The following is a 25,864-nucleotide window of genomic DNA, read 5'->3' on the forward strand; positions in this document are numbered from 1 at the left end:
GGTAGCTAAGAATAGGAACAGGTACATGTATACTTGTGTATACGCCAATGCTAGGAGTTTGGTAAATAAATTTGATGAATTTGAGGTGTTTGTCAAAACATCAAAGGCAGATATTGTTGGGATACCAGAGACATGGTGTCACACAGATATAAGGAATGCAGAACTGGAATTCGGGGCATACAATGTGTACAGAAAGGATAGACGGGATAGAAAGGGAGGAGGGGTTATGTTATTAGTTAAGAAACACATAAAATCCACTTGATATTGATGGTTCAACTGTTGATGATTCTACTCAGGTGGCTAACAAATTAAATAAGTATTTTTCATCTGCATACAGCCAGTCGTCATTGCTGGACAGTGCAGTGTGGAGTCAGTTTGGTGTAAAATAAGCACTGGGAAATCAAAATACACAGATTAGAGTAGGAGTGTGTTTATAGGCTTAACGACTTTGATGAGTATAATAAAAACCTGTACAGGGAAATAGAATGGGCCAGTAAATCAGAGTCTTATAATGGGGGATTTTAATTTCCCAGATATTGACTGGAATTTGTGGGTTGGTCACTAACACACTAGCAAAGCTTTTATGGATTTACTGGATGATTGTTTTCTACAGCAGCATGTTCGGGAGGCAACTAGAGGGAGTAATACTCTTGATCTGATTATCAGTATTGATTCTTAGTGCATTAAGAATCTGCAGATAAAGGAACCACTAGGTGGCAGTGATCACAGTGTGCTGAAGTGGGATTTACTCAAAGATGTAACTACCATCAGGGGTAAAGGGAAGGGTTTTTACTTTCATAAAGGCGACTACGGAGATCTGAGACAGTATTTAAATTCTATACGGTGGGACCAACTGATGATGTTACCAACAACAAATTGAAAATGGGAAGCATTCAAAGAATTAATCTTGGATGCTACTAGGTTTATCATACCAACTAAGAAATATTGTTCAGGTTTTGGCCTAAATGGATGTCAGACATGTGGCAGAGAAGAAAAATTCATGGGATACATATAAATTAATGGGTGACATAGAAGCCTATGATAGATATAAGCTGATCTGTAACCAAGTCACAAAGGAGATTAGCCAGGCAAAGGCAGATTATGAGAAATCTTGAGCAAAGGATGCAAATAAAACAGCAAAGAGTTCTTTACCTATGTAAACTCTAGAAGGAAAGGGATGAATCAGATTGGTGCACTTGATATTGATGGTTCAACTGTTGATGATCAGGTGGGTAACAAACTAAATAAGTATTTTGCATCTACATTCACACATGACGAGTTATTCAGGAATGGGGAATGCCAGAGGTGAATTAAACTCTGGCAGTGAGCCAGATGATTTTGTAATAACTGAGAGGAAAGTGGGGGAAAAATTGTAGATAAACATAAAAAAGGCACCTGGAGTGAATGGGACCTATCCAGTTATATTAAAGGAGGCAGCAAAGGAAGTATGGAGCAATATGGCCTTAGTTGCTAATGCTCCTAAAAACCAAATAACAACAACAACAACAAAGGAAGTAAACAAACCCTTAGCCATAATTATGAGAGCTTCCTTGAACTCGGGGGAGGTACCCATGGACTGGAGATGTGCAAATGTGACCCCAATTCACAAAGGAGGACAAAGAGTGACACAAGTAGTTATAGACCTGTGAGTTTAACTTCTGTTCCAGGAAAATTAATGAAGACACCGGTTAAAGAAGCACTGCAGAATCATCTAGACAGGACTTCAGTTATAGCTCAGACACAGCATGGTTTTGTTAAGGGGAAGTCTTGTCTGACCAATTTGATTGGATACTATGTAAAAGTAAAGTAAAGTGCAGCCATTATCAATCCACTTCAGGATGGAAGCAATTCATTGCTTCAATTCATGCTGAGGGAAATGGACCTTAATCATGCCATGCTGGTCCAGTGCGGGTTGGCAAGTCGACTCGACCATATTCAGCAGTCTGGGGGTTTGAACCCCGGTCTACTCAAAGAGCGTGTGCTACTGCACTCCCACTTCTGACCACTCGGCTACGGAGGTCTGGATACTATGATGTGGTCACAAAGCAACTGGATGCAGGGAATAACTTTGATATCATATATTTGGATCTTAGAATGGCTTTTGATACTGTTGCCATGGAAGACTGCTGCAGAAATTGGAGAATTGCGGCATTGGAGGCAAATTGCTGCTGTGGATAAAGGGATAGTTGAGTGGGAGAAGACAGAGAGTGGTAATCAATGGACATTGCTCTTCGTGGACTAATGTAATTAGTGGAGTCCCTCAGGGTTCAGTGTTGAGTCCATTGTTGTTTTCTGTATTTATAAATGATATTGATGATAGTATCAGGCTTAATGTCCAAGTTTGCAGATGATATGAAGGTTGGCAGGGTTGTTAATGACACTAATGACAGTACGCTGCTGCAATAGGATCTAGAAATTTTGAGCAGATGGGCTGAGAGTTGGCAAATGAAGTTTAACATTGACAAATGTAGAGTACTACATATGGGAAGCAGTAACCCCAGAGTAACGTATCAACTCTGTGGTACTACACTGACAGTGGTGGAGAATGAAAAGGACCTGGGGGTAATTGTGCATGCAGATATGAAGTTTTCTGAGCAGTGCAGACGGTCTGCAAGAGTAGCTGTTTGTGTCTAGTCAATGATATACAGAAATTTTTCTAGTAGGGATAAGGAGGTGATTATTCCCTTTTATAAGGCAAAGGTCAGGCCATACCTTGAGTACTGCATACAGATATGGAGGCCTCATTTCAAGAAAGATGTAGAGCTATTGTAATGAATACAGAGAAGGGCAACAAGATTAGTGAATGGAAAGAAGACTTGCTCTTACGAAGAAAGGCTTAAATTTTGTAGATTATAGTGTTTGGAGACTAGGAACCTGTGAGGTGATCTGATTGAGGTTTATAAAGCCTTGAATGGTTTGAGCATGCTCAATGCTGATTGAAGTCTTCGTCTTGCTCAGAATAATCACCTGAGAGGGCAGAAATTCAAATTGAGGATAAACAGTTGTAGGATAGATGTGGGGAAGTTTGCCTTTAGCTAGTGGGTACTTGATTGGTGGAACAGACTTCCATCTTTTGTTGTGGAAGTTGATAGCCTAAATAAATTTAAGGCTGAGCTGGACAGGTATTTGGAATGAACGGAGGGGTGAAATCTGAGCTTTTTTTTTTGGCTGATGCTGCATAAGTTTGCTTTCTTGCATCGTATGCCAGAAAATTCTCTAGTAATGCTAATAATGAAACTGGTTGTTACTTGCAACCTGTCAGCCTGCTGGACACTCTCTGATGGAATAAGTGTGAACTGCAGCATACCACTTTCATGGAGCCCATCACTACCAAATACGGAGGATGCGGAAAGGTCAGGGATTGACCACTGCATATTCCCGGAGCAATATGGCCTTAGTTGCTAATGCTCCTATAAACCAAATAACAAAAAACCACTTTCATTTATTTTCATACTGATCAAACATAATTGCAACAGTGCCAGTCTCGGAACTTTATTGCCATACTTTGTATTTTTCAATAGTTTGTGATCCTTTTTTCCAAAGAGTTTCTTATTGAATATGAGATTAAAATTTTATGCTGTATGCTACATGTTATCTGAAAAGTTTACAGTTTAATCTGACAGCTTTACAGGCCCACTTGAAAAAAATATCTGTTGTGTGTTAATCAAATTTGCCAAATTAGCGGCTTTATCTTTGCCTGTCTTCCTTGCCCTCAAATTTTACTTGAGTAGTTTTGGAAGTGATATGTGTTCTCTTATATAGAGTTGTTAAGTAAAAATTGGCATTTTTGAAAATAACAAGAGTAAAAAACAGCATTTTTAAATTTAAATTTTTATTAAAAAATAAATAATTATATTTAATAAGCATTTCAGCTCATTAGGAAAATGTTGGGTATACTGCAAGCAGAATTTTTAAAAAATCAAAAAAGAAATAAGTGGGCCTGTCAGGCTCTATGACACTGTATGTATTATGACCAGGGTCACTACCTACTGACAGGTTAATTGAATAGGGTAAAAGGACAGTGAACAGAAAAAAATCATACTAGATCTTTAAAGAATAATTTCAGCTTGGCTAAATTATTATTACAAAACATGATCACATGGTAAAATTAAATATTCATATGCAAAAGCCTTTATTATGTTATTTACAATAAGATATTTATTGTGTTATATGAAGTGCAGATATTTTATTTGTTGACGATAACTAAATATATATTCTAGATTTTATTGCAACTCATGGTAGAATGTCAGAAGCTTTGGCCCGTCGCAAGTTTTGGCAAATTGTTTCTGCTGTGGAATATTGTCATAATCATCAGATTGTACATAGAGATCTTAAGGTATGAAGTAACACTATTAAATATTACAAAATGCTCTTTCCAACTTCTTAATCTTTAGTTCATTGCATTTATTCCATCATGCAATAATTTTGTTAGAGTAAAATTTCACTCTCACATGAAACTTGGCGCTTCCGTAGCCAGGTGGGCAGGAGCAGCAGTGCGAAGCACACGCTTCTTGATTAGACCAGGGTTCAAGCCCATGACCACCAAATACGGAGGATGCAGAAAGGTCAGGGAATGACCAGCGCATATCCCTGGAGCAATATGGCCTTAGTTGCTAATGCTCCTAAAAACCAAATAACAAACAAACAAACATGAAAACTTTGTTACAGTGAAACTTCCCTAATCCAGCTGCCCTTCCACCTTCTTTCCAGAATTTAGAATTTTACAGATTTTGAGTGGATATGTTATAGTCATACAAAAAAATAATAGCAAAAAATAGTGCATTTATACTGCAAGTACTACCCAGCACTGTAAAGTTGTACATATACTGCAGATTATCATGTATAGCACTGTAAAGCATATCCCGTGTAAATGAAAAAAGCAATGTTGATTGATGATATTATTAGTAATGGCCATATGGTGCAAGGAAGCCTAAGGCTTATGCTGCACCAGCCAAAAAAAAAATAAGTAAAAGTAAAATAATAATAATAATAAAATAAAATAAATAATTAATAAAAGAAAGGAAAATAGACAAGCTAATCATTTCCCTCCTCCTATAGATAACTATCCAGCTGACCTTTGAATTTCCTCAAACTGTCAACCTCTACCACCTATGTAGGTAACTTATTCCAGTAATTTATAACTCACTGGCTAAAATAAAACTTCCTGCAATCGAGTCTAAACATCCCCCCCCCCCCGTAACTTGAATTTATGGCCCCTAGTTCTAGGGGTCAAAAATTCATTTATAACTTTTGCCTCTCAGAGCCTTAAACACCTCAATCAAGTCTCCTCTAAAGTGCCTAGTTTCCAAACTGTGCAACCCACATATTCAAAGTCTATCCTCATATGGATGCCCTTCTGCTGATCTCACCAGGCGAGTTACTCATCTCTGAAGAATAAAATTAATTGTTTTCCCTTCCAAAATATACTATACATAGTTCTTGATCTAATGCAAAAAGTTTAACACAACCACTTCAGTGAAATGATCAAAATAAAAATAACCATTTCCAAAGTAGTTAATGGAAGTTTGTGTTTTGAACAACTCCAATCTTTAATCAGTTTGCTTTTCTTTTTAGGTGGCATATTCAAGGCAAATACAAGTGAGTAAAATAGGTTTTACAAACAGGAAAATCTAAGGGTTCTAAGACATTATGTAGAATTACAGACTTAAATGAAAAATAAAGAGGAGACACTATTTCCACACGAAAAAAGTTTGGTATTATTATTAATATTAGTGATATTAGCAGTGGCATAGTCAGGGGGGAGCAAGGGGAGCGAATTCTCCCCCTATCATAAATTTTGTTCTACTTGGCGCCTTCTTCCCAAGTTCCCAATGAATCCATTTTTTATCCTTAACATCTAAAGATATTTTAAATAATGACATATGGTAATTTTTTTTAGTTTATGCTTATCAAGTTATTGCTTGATAAAAGTCCATAATGTGAAAGTTCTGCAATAAAATAACATCTTCTGGTACAAATTTTTTTAAAAATAATGCCCTTTAAATAAAGTTACGTTTCTTATTGGTTAGTAGACTTTTATTACAGTCTTTGCTGATAAATCTTTAAACCGTATCTTCAGTTGCCGATTTTTTTTTTTTTTTTGTTTAAAAATAACTAAATGCAAAAAGGCATAATATGTAAAGAGTAAGAGTTTAATATCTATATAATATCAGTGTAGATACACCTTAGATAACTCTTAAAAAACTACGATGGTAGTGTGGAAGGCATCATTTGCTCTGTATCTCATATTGTGCTCTTCCTTCACAACAAGTCGCCATGGTATTGCACTACTTCGAATAAGTAATGCTTCACTAATAGAGAAGACTATTGTTACTTATTCTCAGTAAGTACCACCACCCAGATGGCTCTGTTTCAAAGCTATTGGCCTATCATCAGTGGGTGGGTATTGCAGACATGACGCCCAGTTGTGAAGATAATCTAAGAATGTCTGCAATACCAGGGTACCTGCCCACCTACCGATGATAGGCCAATAGCTTTGAAACAGTGCCATCTGGATGGTGGTACTCACTGAGAATTAGTAACAATAGTCTTCTCTATTAGTGAAGCATTATTTATACAAGGTAGTGCAATACCATGGCAACTCGTGAAGGAAGAGCACAATATGAGATACAGAGCAAATGAAGCCTTCCACACAACCATCGTAGTTTCTTAAGAGTTATCTATGGTATATCAACAACAATATTATATAGGTATATATATATATATTTTTTTACAAATATGCCAGGGAGCAACTGGTAGCATTTAGCAATAAAAGTGAGCAAGCAGTGAGCCCTGAACTTAAAACAGTTGGACACTGAATGCTGAAAAGTGAAGATTCAAGTGCACTGGGCCTGTTTTTATTATATTGAAAACTTTTGTTTCTGAAACTTTTTTGGTATCATTAGATTCTGTTATAAACAGTACTAAGAGTAGGTTTGAAAAGTTTAAAGATATAGCTACAAAGTTTAAAGGTCTTGACTCCAAATATTTTGAAGAAGATGATAAGTTATCACATCATCTATTATACTCCTCATTAGAGTTTGATAAAAATTTGGCATCCTCTTTAAAATAGAGTGGGCCAGTAAATCAGAATGTCTTGTAATGGGGGATTTTAACTTTCCAGATATTGAATGGAATTTGTGGGTTGATCACGTGCACGCTAGCAAGGCTTTTGCGGATTTATTGGAGGATCATTTTCTGCAGGAACATATTCAAGGGGCAACCAGAGGGAGTAATACTCTTGATCTGATTATCAGCAGTGATGACTCATGCATTAGGAATTTGCAGATAAAGGAACCACAAGATGACAGTGATCACAGTCGACCAATGTGGGATATACTTAAAGATGTAACTACCATCAAGGGTAAAGGGAAGGGTTTTTGTAAAGGTGATTACAATGGTCCCAGGCAGTTTTTGAATTCTGTACAGTGGGATCAATTGATGTTAAAAACAGTGAATTCTAAATGGGAGGCTTTCAGGGAATTAATCTTGGAAGCTACTAGGCTTTTCATACCAACTAAGAAATACTTTTCAAGATTTAGGCCTAAATGTATGTCAGATGAAATAATGAGGCTTGTGACAGAAAATAAAAATGCATGGGATGCTTATAAATTAGAGTGGAGATATGCAAATGTATTTCCAATTCACAAAGGGTGTTCAAAGGGTGATGCAAATAATTATTGTCCTGTTAGTGTAACTTCTGTTCTGGGGAAAATAATGGAGTTGCAGGTTAAAGAAGTGATGCAGGATCATCTAGACAAGACTGCAGTAATAGTTCAGGCACAGCATAGGTTTGTTAAGGGGAAGTCTTGTATGACCAATTTGATTGGATACTACGATGTGGTCACAAAGCAACTGGATGCAAAAATTAATTTTGATACCATATACTTGGATTTCAGGAAAGCTTTTGATACTGTTGCACATGGAAAACTGCTGTACAAATTGGAGTGGTATGGCATTAAGGGCAAATTGCTGCAATGGATAAAAGAATGGTTAAGTGGGAGATGGCAGAGAATGGTAATAAATTGACATTGCTCTACATGGACTAATGTTATTAGTGGAGTCCCCAGGGTTTGGTACTCGGCCCATTGTTGTTTTGTGCATTTATTAATGATTAAGGTATATCAGACTTAATGTCGAAGTTTGCAGATGATACAAAGGTTGGCAGGGTTTTTAATGATAGTAAAGACAGTATGCTATTGCATACTGAGAAGTGGCAACTGAAGTTTAATATTGACAAATGCGAAGTACTACATATCGGTAGCACTATCCCAAGAGAAACATATCAATTGTGTGGTACTACACTCAGGGAGATGGAGAATGAAAAAGACCTGGGGGTAATTGCGCAGTTAGATATGAAGTTCTCTGAGCAGTCCAAATGGGCTGCCAGAGCAGGTCATGGAGTTTTGTCAATGATATATAGGAATTTTGCTAGCAGAGACAAGGAGATGATTATACCTTTGTATAAGGCAATGGTCAGGCCACACCTTGAGTACTGGATACAGGTCTCAAAGTCTCATTTTAGGAAGGATGTAGAGTTGCTCGAACGAGTATAGAGAAGGGCAACAAGAGTGGTAAAGGGAACAAAGGGGTACTCATATGAAGAAAGGCTTAAGTTCTGCAAATTGCAGCTTCTGGAGACTAGGCACTTGTGAGGTGATCTGATTGAGGTGTACAAGGGCTTGAATAGTTTAAGCAGGCTCAATGCTGATGGGATACTTTCACTTGCTGAGATTAAGAACCTGAGGGGGCATGGATTCAAATTGAGGAAAGACAGTTGAAGAACAGATGTGCAGAAGTTTGCCTTTAGCCAGTGTGTAGTTGATTGCTGGAACAGACTTCCATCTGTTGTTGTTGTGGAAGTTGATAGCTTAAATAAATTTAAGGCTGAAGTAGACAAACATTTGGAGTAACTGGATGGGTGAAATGGGGAGGGTTTATTTTAATTTTTTTTTTTTTTTTTTTTGGCTGATGCTCAATAAGCTTGCTGTCTTGTATCATAAGCCTCAACTAATGCTAATGCTTTATTTGAAGATTCTTAATACATGTTGAACTATTGCTAGTAATCAAATATAATCAAGAATATTGCTTTTTCTTTTTTTTTATTATTATTATTATTTTTTTATTTCTTGAGTATGTTGTTACAGAAAGTAGTCATTGAGGAAATCCAGAAACGTTCTACTACTGTGAATGAGTTACCAACCAACAAGTCCCAATCATTGTCTGGGAAATTAAAATCCCCCACGATGAGACATTTTGGTTTTCTGAACTTCTCTGTTTGTTTGTGTAGTTTTATACTTCTACTGTAATATTTATTTTCCAAATGCTTGTGTTACATCTGATTGTAGCATAACATTGGGACTGTATTGTACTCTTCAGACTGTATATTTAGACTGACGTCATCCTTCTGATATTCCTATTATGTTAGCATTTGATGACTTAATCATTAATTCAGATTAATCAAAATTATTTACTATACTCTTAACATTATTATATAAGCAAATATATATCTGTCTGTTTGTGCTCTTAGTAACTGTAACACAAATACATCCTTTGAAGCTTTGAACTCCATCCTACACACTTTCCTAGTTACTGCATGTCCCAGTAGAAACAATGGTTATGACTGCCATTAAACTGTTAGCCTGTACATCTACACCTCCTAAGTTAGCATTTTATCCACATAATACCTCCTTAATAGCATCAGCATGTTGTTACAGGTGTATTCAAGTGTATCCCATCTCTATAAAACCAGTTTCTCTGTTTGCAAACAGGCCATACTGAGAAAATCTACCCGATGAGGCTTTCGTGGAATTTGGGCATGTTTGCATTACTGTAATTAATTTATGGCATGGGGATATTGTTAGAGGATCTGCTGCTGTTCATGAACAAGATTAGTGACTCACTGATATTTAGCAGTAGAAAACTCTAAAAAAAAATTTCTGTACCTTGGTTTATATGTGAAGCATTAGGCTGACATAATGTACTTGAAACAGTGAAATAACTTCAGGAAAAAAAAAGGAAAAGAATTCAGAGACTATTTGTTTTGAGGTTATTCTTTAATACAATGATAAATAACATCTAAATGCTGTTTTGTTCATTGCTTGTAATATATTTGGATGTTTGTAGATTGGGATGTGCTTGTATATTTAACCTATAATTTCTCTTATACAGGATGTCTCAAAAATATTGGTACAAACGTTTAGGGGAGGTAGGTAACATCTAAAGGAATGTGAATCGCATAGGAACCCATAACCGGAAACATCACCGTAAGTCGGTAGATGGCGCTGTTCATCAGTTCGCGAGAGAGAAAATTGCTGGTTTACTCATTCAAGCAGTAGTCGCCACATGAAGAGCATGCATCGATATACGAACTGTGAGCTGGCAGACATGCACCTAGTGTATGGATTAGCAGAGGGCAATGGACGAGCCGCTCAATGAATTTATGGAGAATGCTTCCCAGACAGACATGTACCGGACCACCATTTGTTTGTGCGTGTGCATCAAAATTTGTGCAATTATGGGTCATTTAGAGATAACAGGAGTACTGCGGGCAGACCATGTTCAATGCGAACTCTCGCCATGGAAGAAAGTGTGTTGAATGCTGTCCAGAATAATCCTACTACCAGCACACGTGTCGTTGCCTCTGCCTTAGGAGTGTCTCGTTGCAGTGTACAGCATGTCTGGCACGACGATTCCTTACACCCCTTTCATCTCCAAAGGGTTCAGTTACTGCTCCCCCATGATCATCCTGCACATGTGTCTTTTGCGCAGTGGTTTCTCCAAGAAAGTGTTAAGACTTGAATTTTCCAGCCTATGTTTTGTTCACGGATGAGGCTTATTTCACTCGGGAAGGCTTATTCAATCAGCACAATGCTCATGTGTGGGCTCACAACAACCAACACGGTGTGTGCCCCCATGCGGCACAACATCACTTCACAATAAATGTGTGGGCAGGTATGGTTGGTGACTGCTTATTCGGCCCATACCTGTTACCATCCCGCATGAACTCTGCTAAATATCGGATCTTTCTTGAACAAGTTCTACCAGGGTTACTTGATGATGTTCCAGCAAATGTGAGACGCAACATTTGGTTTCAACATGACGGGCGCCTACCCATTATGAAAGGTGTGTTCGTGACCATTTGAACAGGCGTTTTGGACGTCGATGGATTGGCCGTGGTGGACTCGTTGCCTGGCCCCCACATTCACCTGATTTATCGAGCTTTGATGTCTTTCTGTGGGGCCCTCAAATCTATCATGTATGAATTGCCTGTTGAGACGGAAATGGATCTCGTGGCAAGACTCATCTGCACTGCTGCTACTATCAAAGAAACTCCAGGTGTGTTCAACCGTGTCCGCCAATCCATGCTGCATCGGTGTCATGCATGCATCGCGTCTCATGGTGGAACCTTCGAGCATCTATTGTAACATCATGAAATGCATCCATCTTGTACTCCATTGTTAATATTGTCAAATAAATGTTTGCCACTAATTACTGTCTTGTGTCATTTCTGCTTCTTGTGCCTCTGCTACTACTTTCCCATGATGTTTCCGGTTATAGGTTCCTATGTGATTCACATTCCTTTAGATGTTACCTACCTCCCCTAAACGTTTGTACCAATATTTTTGAGAAACCCTGTATATGCTACTCAGAACTATTTCAGTGATTGTCGTAGTTCAGAACTCAAATACAGATCATTATCTATTGTGAAAAAGGTTGTGTTATTAAAGAACCACTTCAATTTCTTTTGTGGGATTTTGACAAGTGATTGTGTGAAACTTTTAGCATGATCCTAAACTTTGATGGTATATTTTGGAAGGGGAAATAATTTATTTTATTTTAATCCCTCTGACCTTTGTTGTCTAGAGTACACATGGCTGGTTATGTACTATGTAAATATTCGCCCGCTAATGAATGTACAGTGGCGCGTTATCCTATATGTAAAAAAGCATCTGCCTAGGGCCCCGAAATCGCTATTTCAAAAACTCATTGCTGTTTCTTACTAATTTTTAGTGGGTTTTATTGGAAACTGAACTTTCTACCTGCCAAGGTCAATGAACTATATTTGAGTATTATTTGAAAATTACGTTTTATTTATTTTTTTTCAAAAATGTTTTTATTGATTTTGATAAAATTTTATATTTAATTCTTATGTCATAATTTGTTTATTTTGTTGTCACTTGTCACAATAAAATGAAATTGAAAATGTTCTTTATTAGTTTTTTCTTTGGATGGGGGCCCCCCAAATTCCATTTTGCCTTGGGTCCCATGAAGGTAAAATGTGCCACTGTGAATGCATATTTATTTACTTATTTGTTGCTGTTTAAAATAATACTTTTAATATTTTTTTGTGTACCACACGTTAATTCCTGTAAATTTCAGTATACAAATACCTTTATTTACTGCATACTTTTTTTATAACAACCAAGATTAAAGCAGTTGCCACATTGCCAGATTTTGAAGTTTTCTCTGTTTTTCAGATGCAGAACTTTGCATTTATATTTTTAAGTCATAGTTTGTTTTGTGAATCTTGGAAACTGTGGCTCATTGAATAATAGTTGTGACATACCCTGGATAATTTTGACCACCCTTCCCATGTTTATCATTGGTAAATTTGTATATCAGATCTTCAACCTCTCATCTGTATCATTAATAAATTCCATAAACTAGAACAAAACCCCGTATGATTTCAACTATAACATTGGCTTGCTCAGAGCAGCAAGCATTGGCCAACTTTTTATCCAGTGTAACGTCTTACCTCTGGTTTCTTTCTGCTACAGTTTGCACAAAGACCTCTCCTTAATGATCCTATGCTGTGATTCATTTATTAGCATTAGTATTTGATGCAAGAAAGCAAGCTTATACTGCACCGAGCAAAAACAAACAAACAAACAAAAAAAAAAAAAAAAAACGCTTCCCATTTCATCTATCCATTTGTTCCAAAGGTTTGTCTAGTTCTTCCTTGAATCTATTTAAGATATAAACTTCCACAACAACAGATGGAAGTTTGTTCAAGCAATCAACCACTCACAGGCTAAAAGGCAAATTTCTGTATATCTATTCTATAACTCTCTTCTCAATTTGAGTTTATGCTTCCTCAAGTGTGTAATCTGAGCAAGAAGAAGAATCCCATCAGCATTGAGCTTGCTCAAACCATTCAAAGCCTTATACACTTCAATCAGATCACCTCCCTGCCTATTCTCTAGACACTGCAATTTGCAGAACTTAAGCCTTTCTTGGTAAGAGCACTCCTTTGTTCCCCTCACCAATCTTGTTGCCTTTATCTGTACTCGTTCCAGCAGCTCTACATCCTTCCTAAAATGAGACCTCCAGACCTGTAAGCAGAACTCAAGGTGTGGCTTGACCATTGCCTTATAGTGACTTGGCGCATTATGGTCTTAGCTGCCGATGCGCCATAAAAAATCAAATCAAATCAAAATCAAACCATTGCCTTATACAATGGATAATCACCTCCTTATAATCACCTTCAATGCTGATGGGATTCTTCTTCTTGCTCAAAATAATCACCTGAGAGGGCATAAATTCAAATTGAGGAAAGACAGATGTAGGATAGATGTGTGGAAATTTGCCTTTAGCCAGCGGGTAGTTAGTTGGTGGAACAGACTTCCATCCCTTGTTGTGGAAGTTGACAGCCTAAATAAATTTAAGGCTCAGCTAGACAGGTATTTCGAACAAACGGATGAAGTGGAAGTTTTTTTTTTTTTTTTTGGCTGATGCTGCATAAGCTTGCTTTCTTGCATCATATGCCTCTACTAATGCTAATGCTAAAATTATTCCTTCTGGCATAGTTCATGTATATCATTGACAAGACCTCATGAGCTGCTCTGGCAGCTTGTCTGCACTGCTCTGAAAACTTCATATCTGACTGCACAATTACCCCCAGGTCTTTTTAATTCTCCACTACCCTGAGTCTTTTTAATCCTCCACTACCGCACAGTTGGTATGTTACTCTAGGGTTATTGCCTTAATGCCATACTGCTACAATTTGTACAGCAGTCTTTTATGAGCAACAGTATCAAAAGCTTTCCTGAAATACAGGTATATGATATCAATATTATTTTTTACATCCAGTTCCTTTATGATCATTGGAGTATCCAATCAAATTGGTCAGGCAAGTTTTCTCCTTAAGAAATCCATGCTGTGTCTGAACCATAACTGACCTGCATTGCTTCTTTAACAAGTGACTCTAGTGACTAAATTGCATACTGATATATGACTAGTAATTATATCGGTATAATTAGTAATGATACTGATATAATTACTAGTAGTAGCATATGATGCAAAGAAGCAAGTTTATACAGCATCAGCCAAAAAAAAAAAAATAAATAAAACCAGCTTATAGTTTCATTCCTGTCCATACGATCTTCCACAACATCTTTAACCTACTTCTTTAATTTTCCTACCACAAAATTAGACTTTATTGGGTTGTAGTTACCTATATGAATTGCCCTTTGAACTAGAGAGATATTTGCACTCTTTCAGGCCATAGGGACTTTACCTGAACCTAGTGATGCAACTACATTCAGAATTGTAATTAAGGGCTTACTGACATTTTCATAACCATAATTAAGGGCTTACTGGTGTCTTTTGTAGCTTCCTTAAAAATAACTAGGTGTCCTTCCTAGCACCTTATTTGCTTCTTATATATGATTACACATGCCACTAGTAACGTGGCATCTGCTGTTGTTAAAGCAAGTTGCATAGCTTTCACATGTACTTCAGAGTCAAATAATGTAGTCAGTAAAACTATGGAAGTAGAACATTCTAACAAGAATACATTATATACCCTGACAAAGAAAATAAGTGTGACCTAAGGATATGAGTAGAGAAAAAGTAAACATTTTGAGATTTTTTTTAATATGGAAAAAGATATATAGGCTGTGAAATAAATTAGCAAAACAAGGCTGTCTTGTCCTATATGGCTATAAGAGATTTAAGCTGCAATGGGTTAATGTTTTTTTGTTTTCAATATTCAAAATAATCATATTTCTTTAACCATAATCCTCCCTGAAAAGAACTACTTTTTACATATAACATCACTGAAATGCCACTCTTGTTATTTGTTTAAAATATGAAGCACTGTTTTAGCCATCCACAAAGTACATAGAAGGCTAAAGTAATCTTCAGTTTATTTTACATCTTCTAAGGTAGCACTTTGCTCACCTTTAAAATTGGTTAAAAGACTGCCATAGTTGTCCTTTGATATTTAGCCATAAGTTTCTAATTGTTTTAATTTGTATACTATATATTACTAGTAATTATATCAGTATAATTACTAATTATACTGATATAATTACTAGTAGTAGTATCATATGATGCAAGGAAGCAAGTTTATACAGCATCAGCCAAAATAATAAATGAATAAAACCAGACTACTCACATTATTTATTCATCCCCTGTAATAATTTGTCCAGTCATTCTTTAAATTTATTTAACTGCCCATTTCTAAGATAGTACTTTGCTTGTCTTTAAAATTATTGACATCAATAAACAAGTTGGGTAAAATACTGCTATAATTGCCCAGTGATGTTTGGTTCTCAAGTTACAATTATTTTTATTTGTGCTGATATATTAGTATTAGTGGAGGCATATAATGCAAGTAAACAAACTTATATGACATCAGCCAAAACAAAACAAAAAAAACCAAAAAAAAACCAACTCCCATATTATTTGTTCATCTGTCTAATAATTTGTTTAACTCTTCTTTAAATGTATTTGAACTACCCACTTCCTTAACACCATATAATGGAATCAAAATTTTACAAAAACTGTCCTACTTGAATATTGATTGAGAGTGAATAAAAGTGCTACAGAGACAGGCTTCGACTTAAAATCCTTGTTTTAGAACTATCTAGCGAGGATAGCTTTCTTCTGCTGTACCAGTGGGCTGAAATAATTAAGTCTAGGATTCCATTACAAATTGAATAGCAGTTTTTAGAACACCGGTAGAGTTAAAGTATCAATAAAAATAAATGCTTATTTACACAAATGGTTAAATGATAAGTTAGATGTACAGTTAAATGACCTGGCATTTACTGCTTACTCATGCTAAGTTAGATGTACAGTTAAATGACCTGGCATTTACTGCTTACTCATGCTAGATTGTCCCTTCAATCTCTCTGTGCATGACCAAATCAGATGTTTCTATTATCTGAATTGGGAAGTAAGTTCAACACATTATAGACATGTAGACATGTATATTATCTTATGTATGGTGGCACCCAAATATCAGTTCAGCAACATCTTAGTACACTGTGATGAATACAGAACTGTGTAAAAGATATATGTAATGTTATGTCTGTGCAGTGTGTATGTTGTTGCATTGTTTAGTTGTTTCTGGCCATTTTGCCACAAGATGATCACCTGGAAAGCCTGCCCAGTGCCTATCTACACCACAGTGAGGTGGGCACAACCATGCTTGTACTGTGGCCAACCTTAAAAACCTCTGTTCTACAACTCTTACTGCCCTAAAAACAGGGGGGGGGGGAATCTCACATTCACTGGAGAAAGTGTAGACCAATGAGTATCAGCAAATTATCTGGTACCCTGGGCAGCCTAAACCCAAGGTAGTTCAACACATTGATTCATCTTGTTAATTCCTTTATCCAGTGAGCTGTTAACTGTTGGAATAAATTAAGGCAAAGAGTAATGGGATATTCAAAGTTTAGCTGACTGATATTTTTCAGCAAAAAAAAAGAAAAAAGTGTTTCACTTCTCCTATGGAAGAAGTTTTTTTTTTGTTGGTATGCAAATGCCCGTTACTATACTTGAATATAAAAATAAGAAATAAAACTTTTTGGAATTAGAAATAGATATTATGCTTTAATTATGAATTTTAGGAAACACAAACCTTATTTCATGTTAGTATTTCTTGGTATTTCTTTCCATTAAAACCTTTTGTCTATTTTGAGGTATCTTTCAACAAAATCCCATATCATCAAGAATTTTTCTTCATGTTTCTCTATGTCAATTGAAATTTTATTTTTGTTTTAATACTGGGATTAATTTAGGTGTAGTTAGTACTTTTTTATAATAAATATAAAAATCCTGTATTGTTCATCTTATGGCTTTGTGATCAAATTGGTCTGAAGAATAACTTGGATTAAAAACTAATAAATGAAAAACTTGTATAAGTTTTTTTTACAATGTTTCTTGGGCAATAAGAACTTGGAAAATGTTTACCTTTTGTTTGACTTTCAATCCTTTTTATGAATCATATCGAAAATCCTGTTTCCACACTTTGTTGCTTGCTTGATTGCTTTGCTCGGTTTATCATTTAATGCTTCTTTAACAAAATTTTCAATAACGTTGAATACAGTTTTCTCGGGTATGTACAGATTTTCATGTTTTTTTCCCTCTTTGATACATATGCCAGTTCAACCATTTGTATATTTTTATAATGTCAATCACTTGTATAACCACATGCCTCCTCATCAACCAGTGCAATACCACCACTTTGCTTATTGCAGACTTGAAGTGGTGGAACCCATGTTTAGTTTCCAGAGCTAAGTTCCGGTCAACCCTTCCTCATCTCTTCCATCATGCAGTATCACTGATGACTTTTAAGGTTATGACAAACATCATGGCGAGATCCAATCTTCCTTACATTTCGAGGGTAAGGATGTAAATCGGTGTTCGCAGGTCTGCCGCTAGTTAGTACACTGGACCGAACCTATTGGTAACTCTTTAGGAGGCTTCCGGATTAGCTAGTGTATAATCTTGCTACCTCTACTCTGCCAGATGGTGACTGGAGGGAGTCCGAGTAGAGTATGCGGGGGGGGGGGGGTTGTCGAGGCCACGTTATGTCAAGGATCTGGGTATATTCTTACCATGTGTATGCCATATCCAAACATTTCATTACTTTATACAGCATGTCCTCCTTCACCACCAAATATGGAGGATGCGGAAAGGTCAGGGAATGACCACCACATATCCCGGAGCATTATGACCTTAGTTGCTAATGCTCCTAAAAACGAAATAACAAACAACAACAGCATGTTCCCCCCCCCCCCCCCACTTTTTCTTACTATTGAATACACTACGAATTGTCAAACTAATAGAGTAAGCCTATCTGTGAAAAGATCTAAACCTCCCAAATACTCTCTAGTTCATTTCACAAATATACGTGATCTCACTTATAATCTCAACGATGTCCATTTCCACTTGCAGTCTGCCAAACCCATTGCACTTTTTCTAATAGAGAATCTCCGTTATCGGTTGATTCAACTACTGCTCATCTCAGTTGCCCAAATTATTCGCGGTATGATTCCTTTAAATACAAATAAATACAAATAAACCTAAAATAATGATTAATATAAATGTAAATGATTCTAGAGAACTATACATAGATTATAATGATTCTAGAGAGCTATACATAGACTGAGAGCATATAGAGGAAATTTATAATTTTATGTACTTGGATAGTAAAAAAAAAAATTATCAACCCACTGCAGGATGGAAGCCTCCTCAACAATTCATGCTGAGGGAAATGGACCATAATCTGCCACGCTGGTCCAGTGCGGGTTGACAGATCGACTGTATTCAGCAGTCAGGGGCTTGAACCCCGGTCTACTCAAAGAGCGTGTGCTACTGCACTACCGCTCCTGACCACTTGGCTACGGAGGCCTTAGATAGTAATATATATATAAAGAGAAAATATAATTTTGGAAATAATTTTATATATTTGATAGTTTCATATATCTAGGCAGTAATATACATTAAAGTGTAATTGATTTGGATATAAACAAAATAAAAGGAATAGTATCTGGAATTTTTAGTAGATTGAATAAAATATGGAAAACAAGCGATACATCTTAAAACAAAAATGGAAATATTTAATATTTTAGTTAGAACAATACTTACCTGTGCAGCAGAAATATGGCAATGAGTAAAACAGAAGAAAGCAGGGTGGACTGGTGAGAGAATAGAAGTTTAAGAAAAATAATAAGTGTACGTCAGACAGAAAAAAGCAGAACAAACAGAAAAAAAGACAGAACTTTGAACAACAATATGTCTCACACTTTATAAAACAAAAAAAAGATGGAAATGGTTGGAACATATTTTAAGAAGACTTATGGACAGTACCACACACAAGAATAGTGGCAAACTGGGGATTCAATGATAGAAAAAAAAAAGTAGATGGAACACAATTCAGAAGAAAACAATTGAAAAGGAGAGAGTAATGCAATTATGGGATCAGCTCGATGAACTAGCAATGGAGAAACAGGGTTGGAAATAGCTTATCAAAGCCCTTGGTGGCAATTGACAGAATGGAGAATAATAGCTGTTAAAATTTGCATCAGATATTCACAGTGTGCAAACAAGTGACCAATGCAAGAACACTGCATACTTTTTACAGCAAATAAGGAGATGATTATCCCACTGTATAAGGCAATGGTCAGGCCACATCTTGAGTACTGCATACAGGTGCACTCAGTTCTGCAAATTGCAATGTCTGGAAACTAGGCACCTTCTGAGGTGATCTGACTGAGCATTTAAGGCTTTGAATGGATTGAGCAAGCTCAATGCTAATTGGGAGTCTACTTCTTGCTCAGACTGCACACATGAGGGAACATAAATTCAAATTGAAGAAGGAGGTTGCAGAATAGATGTGCTGAAGTGCCTTTAGTCAGCAGGTGGTTGATTGCCGGAACACATTTTCTCTCAGTTGTTGTGGAAGTGCACGCACACCTTGAATAAATTTAATGAAGCCTAGACAAACTGTTTGAGTCGATGGATAGGTGAAATGGGATATTTTTTTTTTTTTTTTTTTGGCTGATGCTGTTGTAAGCTTGCTTTCTTGCATAATTTGCTACTACTAATACTATTACTAGTAGATGCTAGTTTTTTAACTATTCTTGAAGCTTATCCAGTCATCCAGAAGGAGTACTGCTTGGCACTGATCATTAATGGTTCTACCAATTTTCACATCATCTGCAAATTTTTATGATACCCTCTTCATCCCTTCATCGATTTTATTTATAAAAATTATAAACAATAGTGGTTCTAGAACTGATCCTTGGGCATCACTCTTAACATTAGACCAATCTGAAGGGCAACTGTAAATGACAACCCACTGGCATTCTAAGTGGCAATTCTAAATTCTAAGTGGCCTTGCAGCCACTTAGAATTTTACCTGTGATACCAGCATATTCCAATTTACACAGTAACCTCTCATGATGGACTTGAGTCAAATGCTTTGCTAAAATCCAAATAAACAATGTTGAAATTATTTCTTACATCTATCTGTTTTGTATCACAATAGCTAATTAATTTAAACATGATTTTCCCATAACAGAGTCATTTTGTGTATCCTTCAACATTCCATTTCTATCTAAATGGCCCTGTATTGCACTCTTTGTCATTGCCTCCATGATACTTCACTTTTGGTACTCACTTCGCTCCTAGAATCACGTTTAGGAAGTGGTGGTACTTTGGCACTTCTCCAGTCCAAAAGGAATCTCTCTCAAGTCCAGTGATGCCCTCCTAATTTATCTTAATGGTTCAGTGCACCTCCCTCAAAATTACTAGTATGTGCCATTAGCTGCAAGAGCCTTAGTATTAGCCAAACATTGCAAGGAAGCCACAGGCTTCTGATGCACCAGTGGAAAAAAAAAAAAAAAAAGATAAGAAACAACAACAAATTATGCACTTCCCTCCTCATGAAGGTAATTATCTCGTTGATCTTTGAATTTCTTCAAAGGTCAACTGGCCTTTATGAGGTCACTGGATTGGTACATAATCCAGTTGACTGGATTATGTACTAATCCGGGTTAGCTGGATTAGTACATAGTGCATAGAAATTGCAAATAATTTAATTCTCTTCATAATAATTTATGGCAGTTAGCTACTTCATGTAACCATTGCATCACAATTGAAATTTTTGCTAAGAAACAATAATAAAAAAATGCAATATGCACATAAGACACTATTGTAAGCAACTCAGTATTCTAAAGGCTTATTTTTCTGAATAGTGGGAGCACTCTACATAATTTCCAACTGGTAGTCATACAATATTAAAAGTTGCTTGGATATATTTCGTTGTGGGGAATGAAATAATTTGAAAATTGAACACTGGAAATGCAAACATTGTAATATTCAGATTAAGTGTTTGAATATTTAAAGATATGACTTCAGTTAAGTCTACTACTTCTGATGCTTAGATATTTCTTAAATTATTTAAGTAGCAGTAATATTAAAATAATTTTAAGACTACAAATTTAAAATAAAATTCCTATTGTTATTGTATTATGAAACATGTTTTTTTTTTTTTTGGTCTTTTAAAATCACTAATTAAATATAGTAGGGGTGGTAGGGTCATGCTTCTTATCAAAAGCAGCCCGAGTGCAACAAAAGCTTTCCTGGATTCAGATATTTTGCATGCTAGTATAGAATATGTATGGTGTGAGATTGTTGGAAGCAAAGGTATAATGAGAGTGGAAGTAATCCACAGGCCAGGTGATTGTGAAGATTATGATGAGAGCCTCTAAATGCGAAATGGGAATGGAATGGGCAAGTAAGTGTAAATATCTTATTATGGGCAATTTTAATTTGCCTCTAATTGATTGGAGCAAATGGGAAGGAAACTCCACATGGGGGACAACATTTTTAAATCAACTAGATGATTGCTATTTGTATAAACATGTCAGGGAAAGTACTAAGGAAAAGAATACTCTAGACCTTATCATTACCCATGAACCACATTACATAAGACTGACAGTACAGGAACCAGTAGCAGGAAGTGATCATGGAGTTCTACAGTGGACGATGAAGAGAGAGAGAGAGAGAGAGGTAGCAGTAGTTAAAGGCAAAGGAATGGGTTATAATTTCAGAAAAGAAAATTATGATGCCTTAAGGTGCTACATGGCCGCTGTTAACTGGGTAGATATCACATAGAGAGCTTGTTATTGTTTGTTATTTGGATTTTAGGAGCATTAGCAACTAAGGCCATATTGCTCCGGGATATGCGGTGGTCATTCCCTGATCTTTCCGCATCCTCCGTATTTGATGGTGACGGACTCGAACCCCGGTCTAATCAAGAAGCATGTGCTACGCACTGCTGCTCCTTCCCACCTGGCTACGGAGGCGCCCTACACACATAGAGAGCAAATGCAATTGAAATATCGTATACCTTTAAAACATTAATCACAAAAGCCTTGAAAGCATATATACCATTAAAAAAATATTCCACAAGGAGGATTCCAAGTTGGATGAATAATGAAGTTGCCAGATTACTTCAGGAGAAAAAGATGGCATGGAAAAGGTACAGAGCGATAAAAAGTACTGAAGCTGATAACAGCTACAAAGTGATCTCTAATAGTGCCAAGGAAAAGGTTAGGCTAGCAGAGGCAGATTATGAGAAATCACTGGCGCAAAGAGTGGGGATAAGGAATTCTTCGCATATATAAATGCAAAGAAGAAAAGGACAAACCAGATCAGACCCTTATGTAATGGACATAGGATAGTATTAGATACCCCAGCTGATGTTGCAGATAAACTAAACAGTTACTTTACATTGATATTTACAGAAGAAAAACCTTTTACATCAATGAGAAATTATGGGAGCAAAGTTGAAAAATATGTAATTAATGATATTGAAATTTCACATGATTATTTAATGAAAAAATTTCGAACCTACAGACTGAAAGTAAGGCTCCTGGGGTTGACGGCATATACCTTATAATCTTAAGGGAGGTGGCAAGTGAGTGCATAGAACCATTGAGGCTAATTATGAGAGCATCACTGGACTTGGGAGTGATTCCGTTAGATTGGAAAAGTACCAATGTATCTCCAATACATAAAGGTGGTTCTAAGAATGAATTGGGAAATTACTGGCCAGTCAGTATAACTTCAGTAGTAGGGAAAATCATGGAGGCAATGATCAAGGGTTGAATTCAGGATCATTTAAGATAGAAATGGAATTCTGAAAGATATGTAGCATGGTTTGTAAAGGAAAAATCATGGTTAACAAATCTGGTTAGCTATTTTTATTTAGATTTCAGCAAAGCATGTGGCTCAGTTCCACATGGACTGTTACTTTATAAGTGGAACAGGTTGGAATCGCAGGTAAAATCCTTAGATGGATAGCAGGATGGCTTTGGGCCAGGAGGCAGAGGGTTGTGATAAATGGTTATTCCTCAGTTTGGGTAAATGTAAAAAGTGGAGTTCCCCAGAGATGAGTATTGGGACCACTGTTGTTTTTGATTTTCTTAAATGACATTGATGAAGGGATAGAGGGTGTGAGGTCTAAATTTGCAGATGATGTAAAGATTGGTAAAGTAGTTAATGATCACCGCCAGGCAGAACTTCTTCAGAGTAACTTAGATAGACTTCAGGGATGGTCAGAAAAATGGCAGCTATGCTTTAATCCAGTAAAGTCATTACACCTGGGGAACAGTAACCCCAAAATAACTTATACACTTGGTGGAGTTGAGCTGAAGCCAGTAGAAATGGGCTTGGGTGTTACGATATGGTCAGACATGACCATAATTTCTTGAACATTTACTGGTAGAGATAAGGACATCATGATTCCATTATATAAGGTTATTGTTAGACCACACTTGGAATACTGTGTTCAAGTATACCTAAAAAATGACATTGAATTTCATGTAAGGGTCCAAAGACTGGTAACTTGCCTGGTGAGATCGGCCAAAGGGTGTCCATATGAGGAAAGACTAAATGTGTGAGTTGCACAGCTTGGAAACTAGGCACCTTAGAGAAGACTTGATTGAGGTGTTTAAGGCTCTGATCGGCAAATGTAAAATGAATGAGGATGAAATTTTCACGGTTATAAATGATTGTAGAACTAGAGGCCATAAATTCAAGTTACGGGGGAGATGGTTAGACTGGATTGCAGGAAGTTTTATTTTAGCCAGCAAGTTATAAATTACTGGAATAAGTTACCTACATAGGTTGTTTAGGGTTGTTCTTCTCTGAGTGACCTTGGAGTCCAACAGCTGTGTGACAAGGTAGATGAAACCGAAGTGCAAGCTTCAGGATAACTTAAAAAGTCAAATAATACTACCAAACTATCACAAGATATTAGAGATATATGATCAAGAAAAGAGAAATCCTCAAGGCAAACTGATTTGTGAGTTCAAGACAGAAAACAGAATTCATTGAAATGGACAAATTAACCAAAAGAACTATACGAAACTTCATACGCAGAAGAAATGCTTAAAGGATACAAGAGGCACTTGAAAATAATGCATCTACAAAATGGGCAATAAGTGGTGCTGCTCCAGGCAGAAAATGGATTCAATGCCTATGAAATGAAAATGGCATTGCTCAAACAGGAAGAAAAGCAGTTATTGAAATAGCTACAAATTTTATAAGAAACTGTACACTGACAAGACCTCCAGTGTTGAGGCTGATACTCACAAAAATTATCGGACAAAAGAAGCAAGAGAAATTGAAATTCTACCAATAACAGAGACAGAAATACAGCATCCACTAAAGAATTTAAAAAAACAATAAAAGTCCAGGTCCAGATGGCATTACAGTGGAAGTGATAAAATTTGGATATAAAGAAATACTTCCATATTTAAAACTTCTTTACAATAATATACTGCAAACAAACAGCTTACCAGCACGGTGGCTAATGTCTCACATAATACAAATTTGTATTTCTCCATAAGAAAGGCCGTAAATCAGATATTGCCAATTACCGCCCTATAAGCCTGATTTTGCAAAATTAAAGTATTTATCAAAATAATTCAAGAATGTATTTCCTGCTTGCTGGATGAGACTCAACCTGTGGACCAAGCTGGATTCAGAAAGGGCTTTTCAGTGACTGACCACCTAAACACTTTAAATCAAATGATAGAGAAATCCCAGGAATACATCAAGATACTTTACCTGGCATTCATTATCAATGAATGCCAGGCTTTTGACTCTTTTGACCAAAGCTTTTGACTCTGTGAACCACAGAGTACTCTTCGAGGCCCTACAGCAACAGAATATCCCAACAGAATACATTACCCTACTGCAGCAAATCTATAAGGACAGCTCAGCTCAAATAAAATTGGATAGATTGGGAGAGAAATTCCAGATCAAAAGATGAGTTAAACAAGGCAACCAAATCTCACCAAAACTATTTACAGCTACACTAGAGTATATTTTCAGAAATCAAATTGGGAAAACAGAGGAATTAAAATCTTGTAAAAGAAACTAAGCCATCTAAGATTTGCCTATGATATTGTTTTATTCTCAGAAGATGCACATTGCAAGAAATTCTAGACGAATTAAGGAAGGTAAGTGCAACTGCCTGCTTAGGCATCAATCTTGAAAAGACAAAAATCATGACAAATTACCAACAGCATCCCATTATAAATTTCGACAACACACCTCTTGAATTTGTTAATCAGTTCACGTAACTGGGAAAAATTCTAACTTTTCACGATTGCCAGACACGAGACCAATATGAGGGTGAAAAACGGCTGGAAAAAATACTGGAGCTTGGTGACTATATGAAGGGAGAATTGTCGGTTTGTCTAAAAAGAAAGCTCTTAAATATATGTATAAATCCTATACTTAACTATGGAGCACAAACCTGATCCCTTACTAAGATACAAGAAAGAAAATTACAAGTAGGACAAAGAGCAATGGAAAGAAACATGTTGGGCCTGTCATGCAAAGATAGAGTTAGAAATGAGGAATTACATAAAAGAACTGATATAAAGGACGTTATAGTGGAAGCAAGACATCTAAAGTGGAAATGGGCAGGTCATATTATGAGAAAAGAAGATAATAGATGGAGTAAAGCTGCAACTGAATGGATACCACTGGAAGGAAACAGAGGTTGAGAAAAAAGGAGATGGTGCAAAAAGTTGAAGGAGTTTGTAGG

At 36.5% G+C, this 25,864-nt stretch overlaps 1 protein-coding gene across 6 annotated transcripts in view; it reads left to right on the forward strand.

The window, feature by feature from the left end:
* LOC150076142 (serine/threonine-protein kinase SIK2-like) overlaps positions 1–25,864 on the forward strand; it is a 362,913-nt gene that overhangs the window by 189,314 nt on the left and 147,735 nt on the right. For all 6 annotated transcript variants that reach the window (XM_090387046.1, XM_090387049.1, XM_090387050.1 and 3 more), the window contains one exon: positions 4,221–4,336. In XM_090387046.1, the coding sequence (XP_090243172.1) occupies positions 4,221–4,336 (116 nt within the window). The remainder of the gene's footprint in view (positions 1–4,220; positions 4,337–25,864) is intronic.

This window comes from Mastigoproctus giganteus, chromosome 13 (genome assembly GCF_048544385.1).
Source record: "Mastigoproctus giganteus isolate SK-2022 chromosome 13, ASM4854438v1, whole genome shotgun sequence".
Classification (NCBI taxonomy): domain Eukaryota; kingdom Metazoa; phylum Arthropoda; class Arachnida; order Uropygi; family Thelyphonidae; genus Mastigoproctus; species Mastigoproctus giganteus.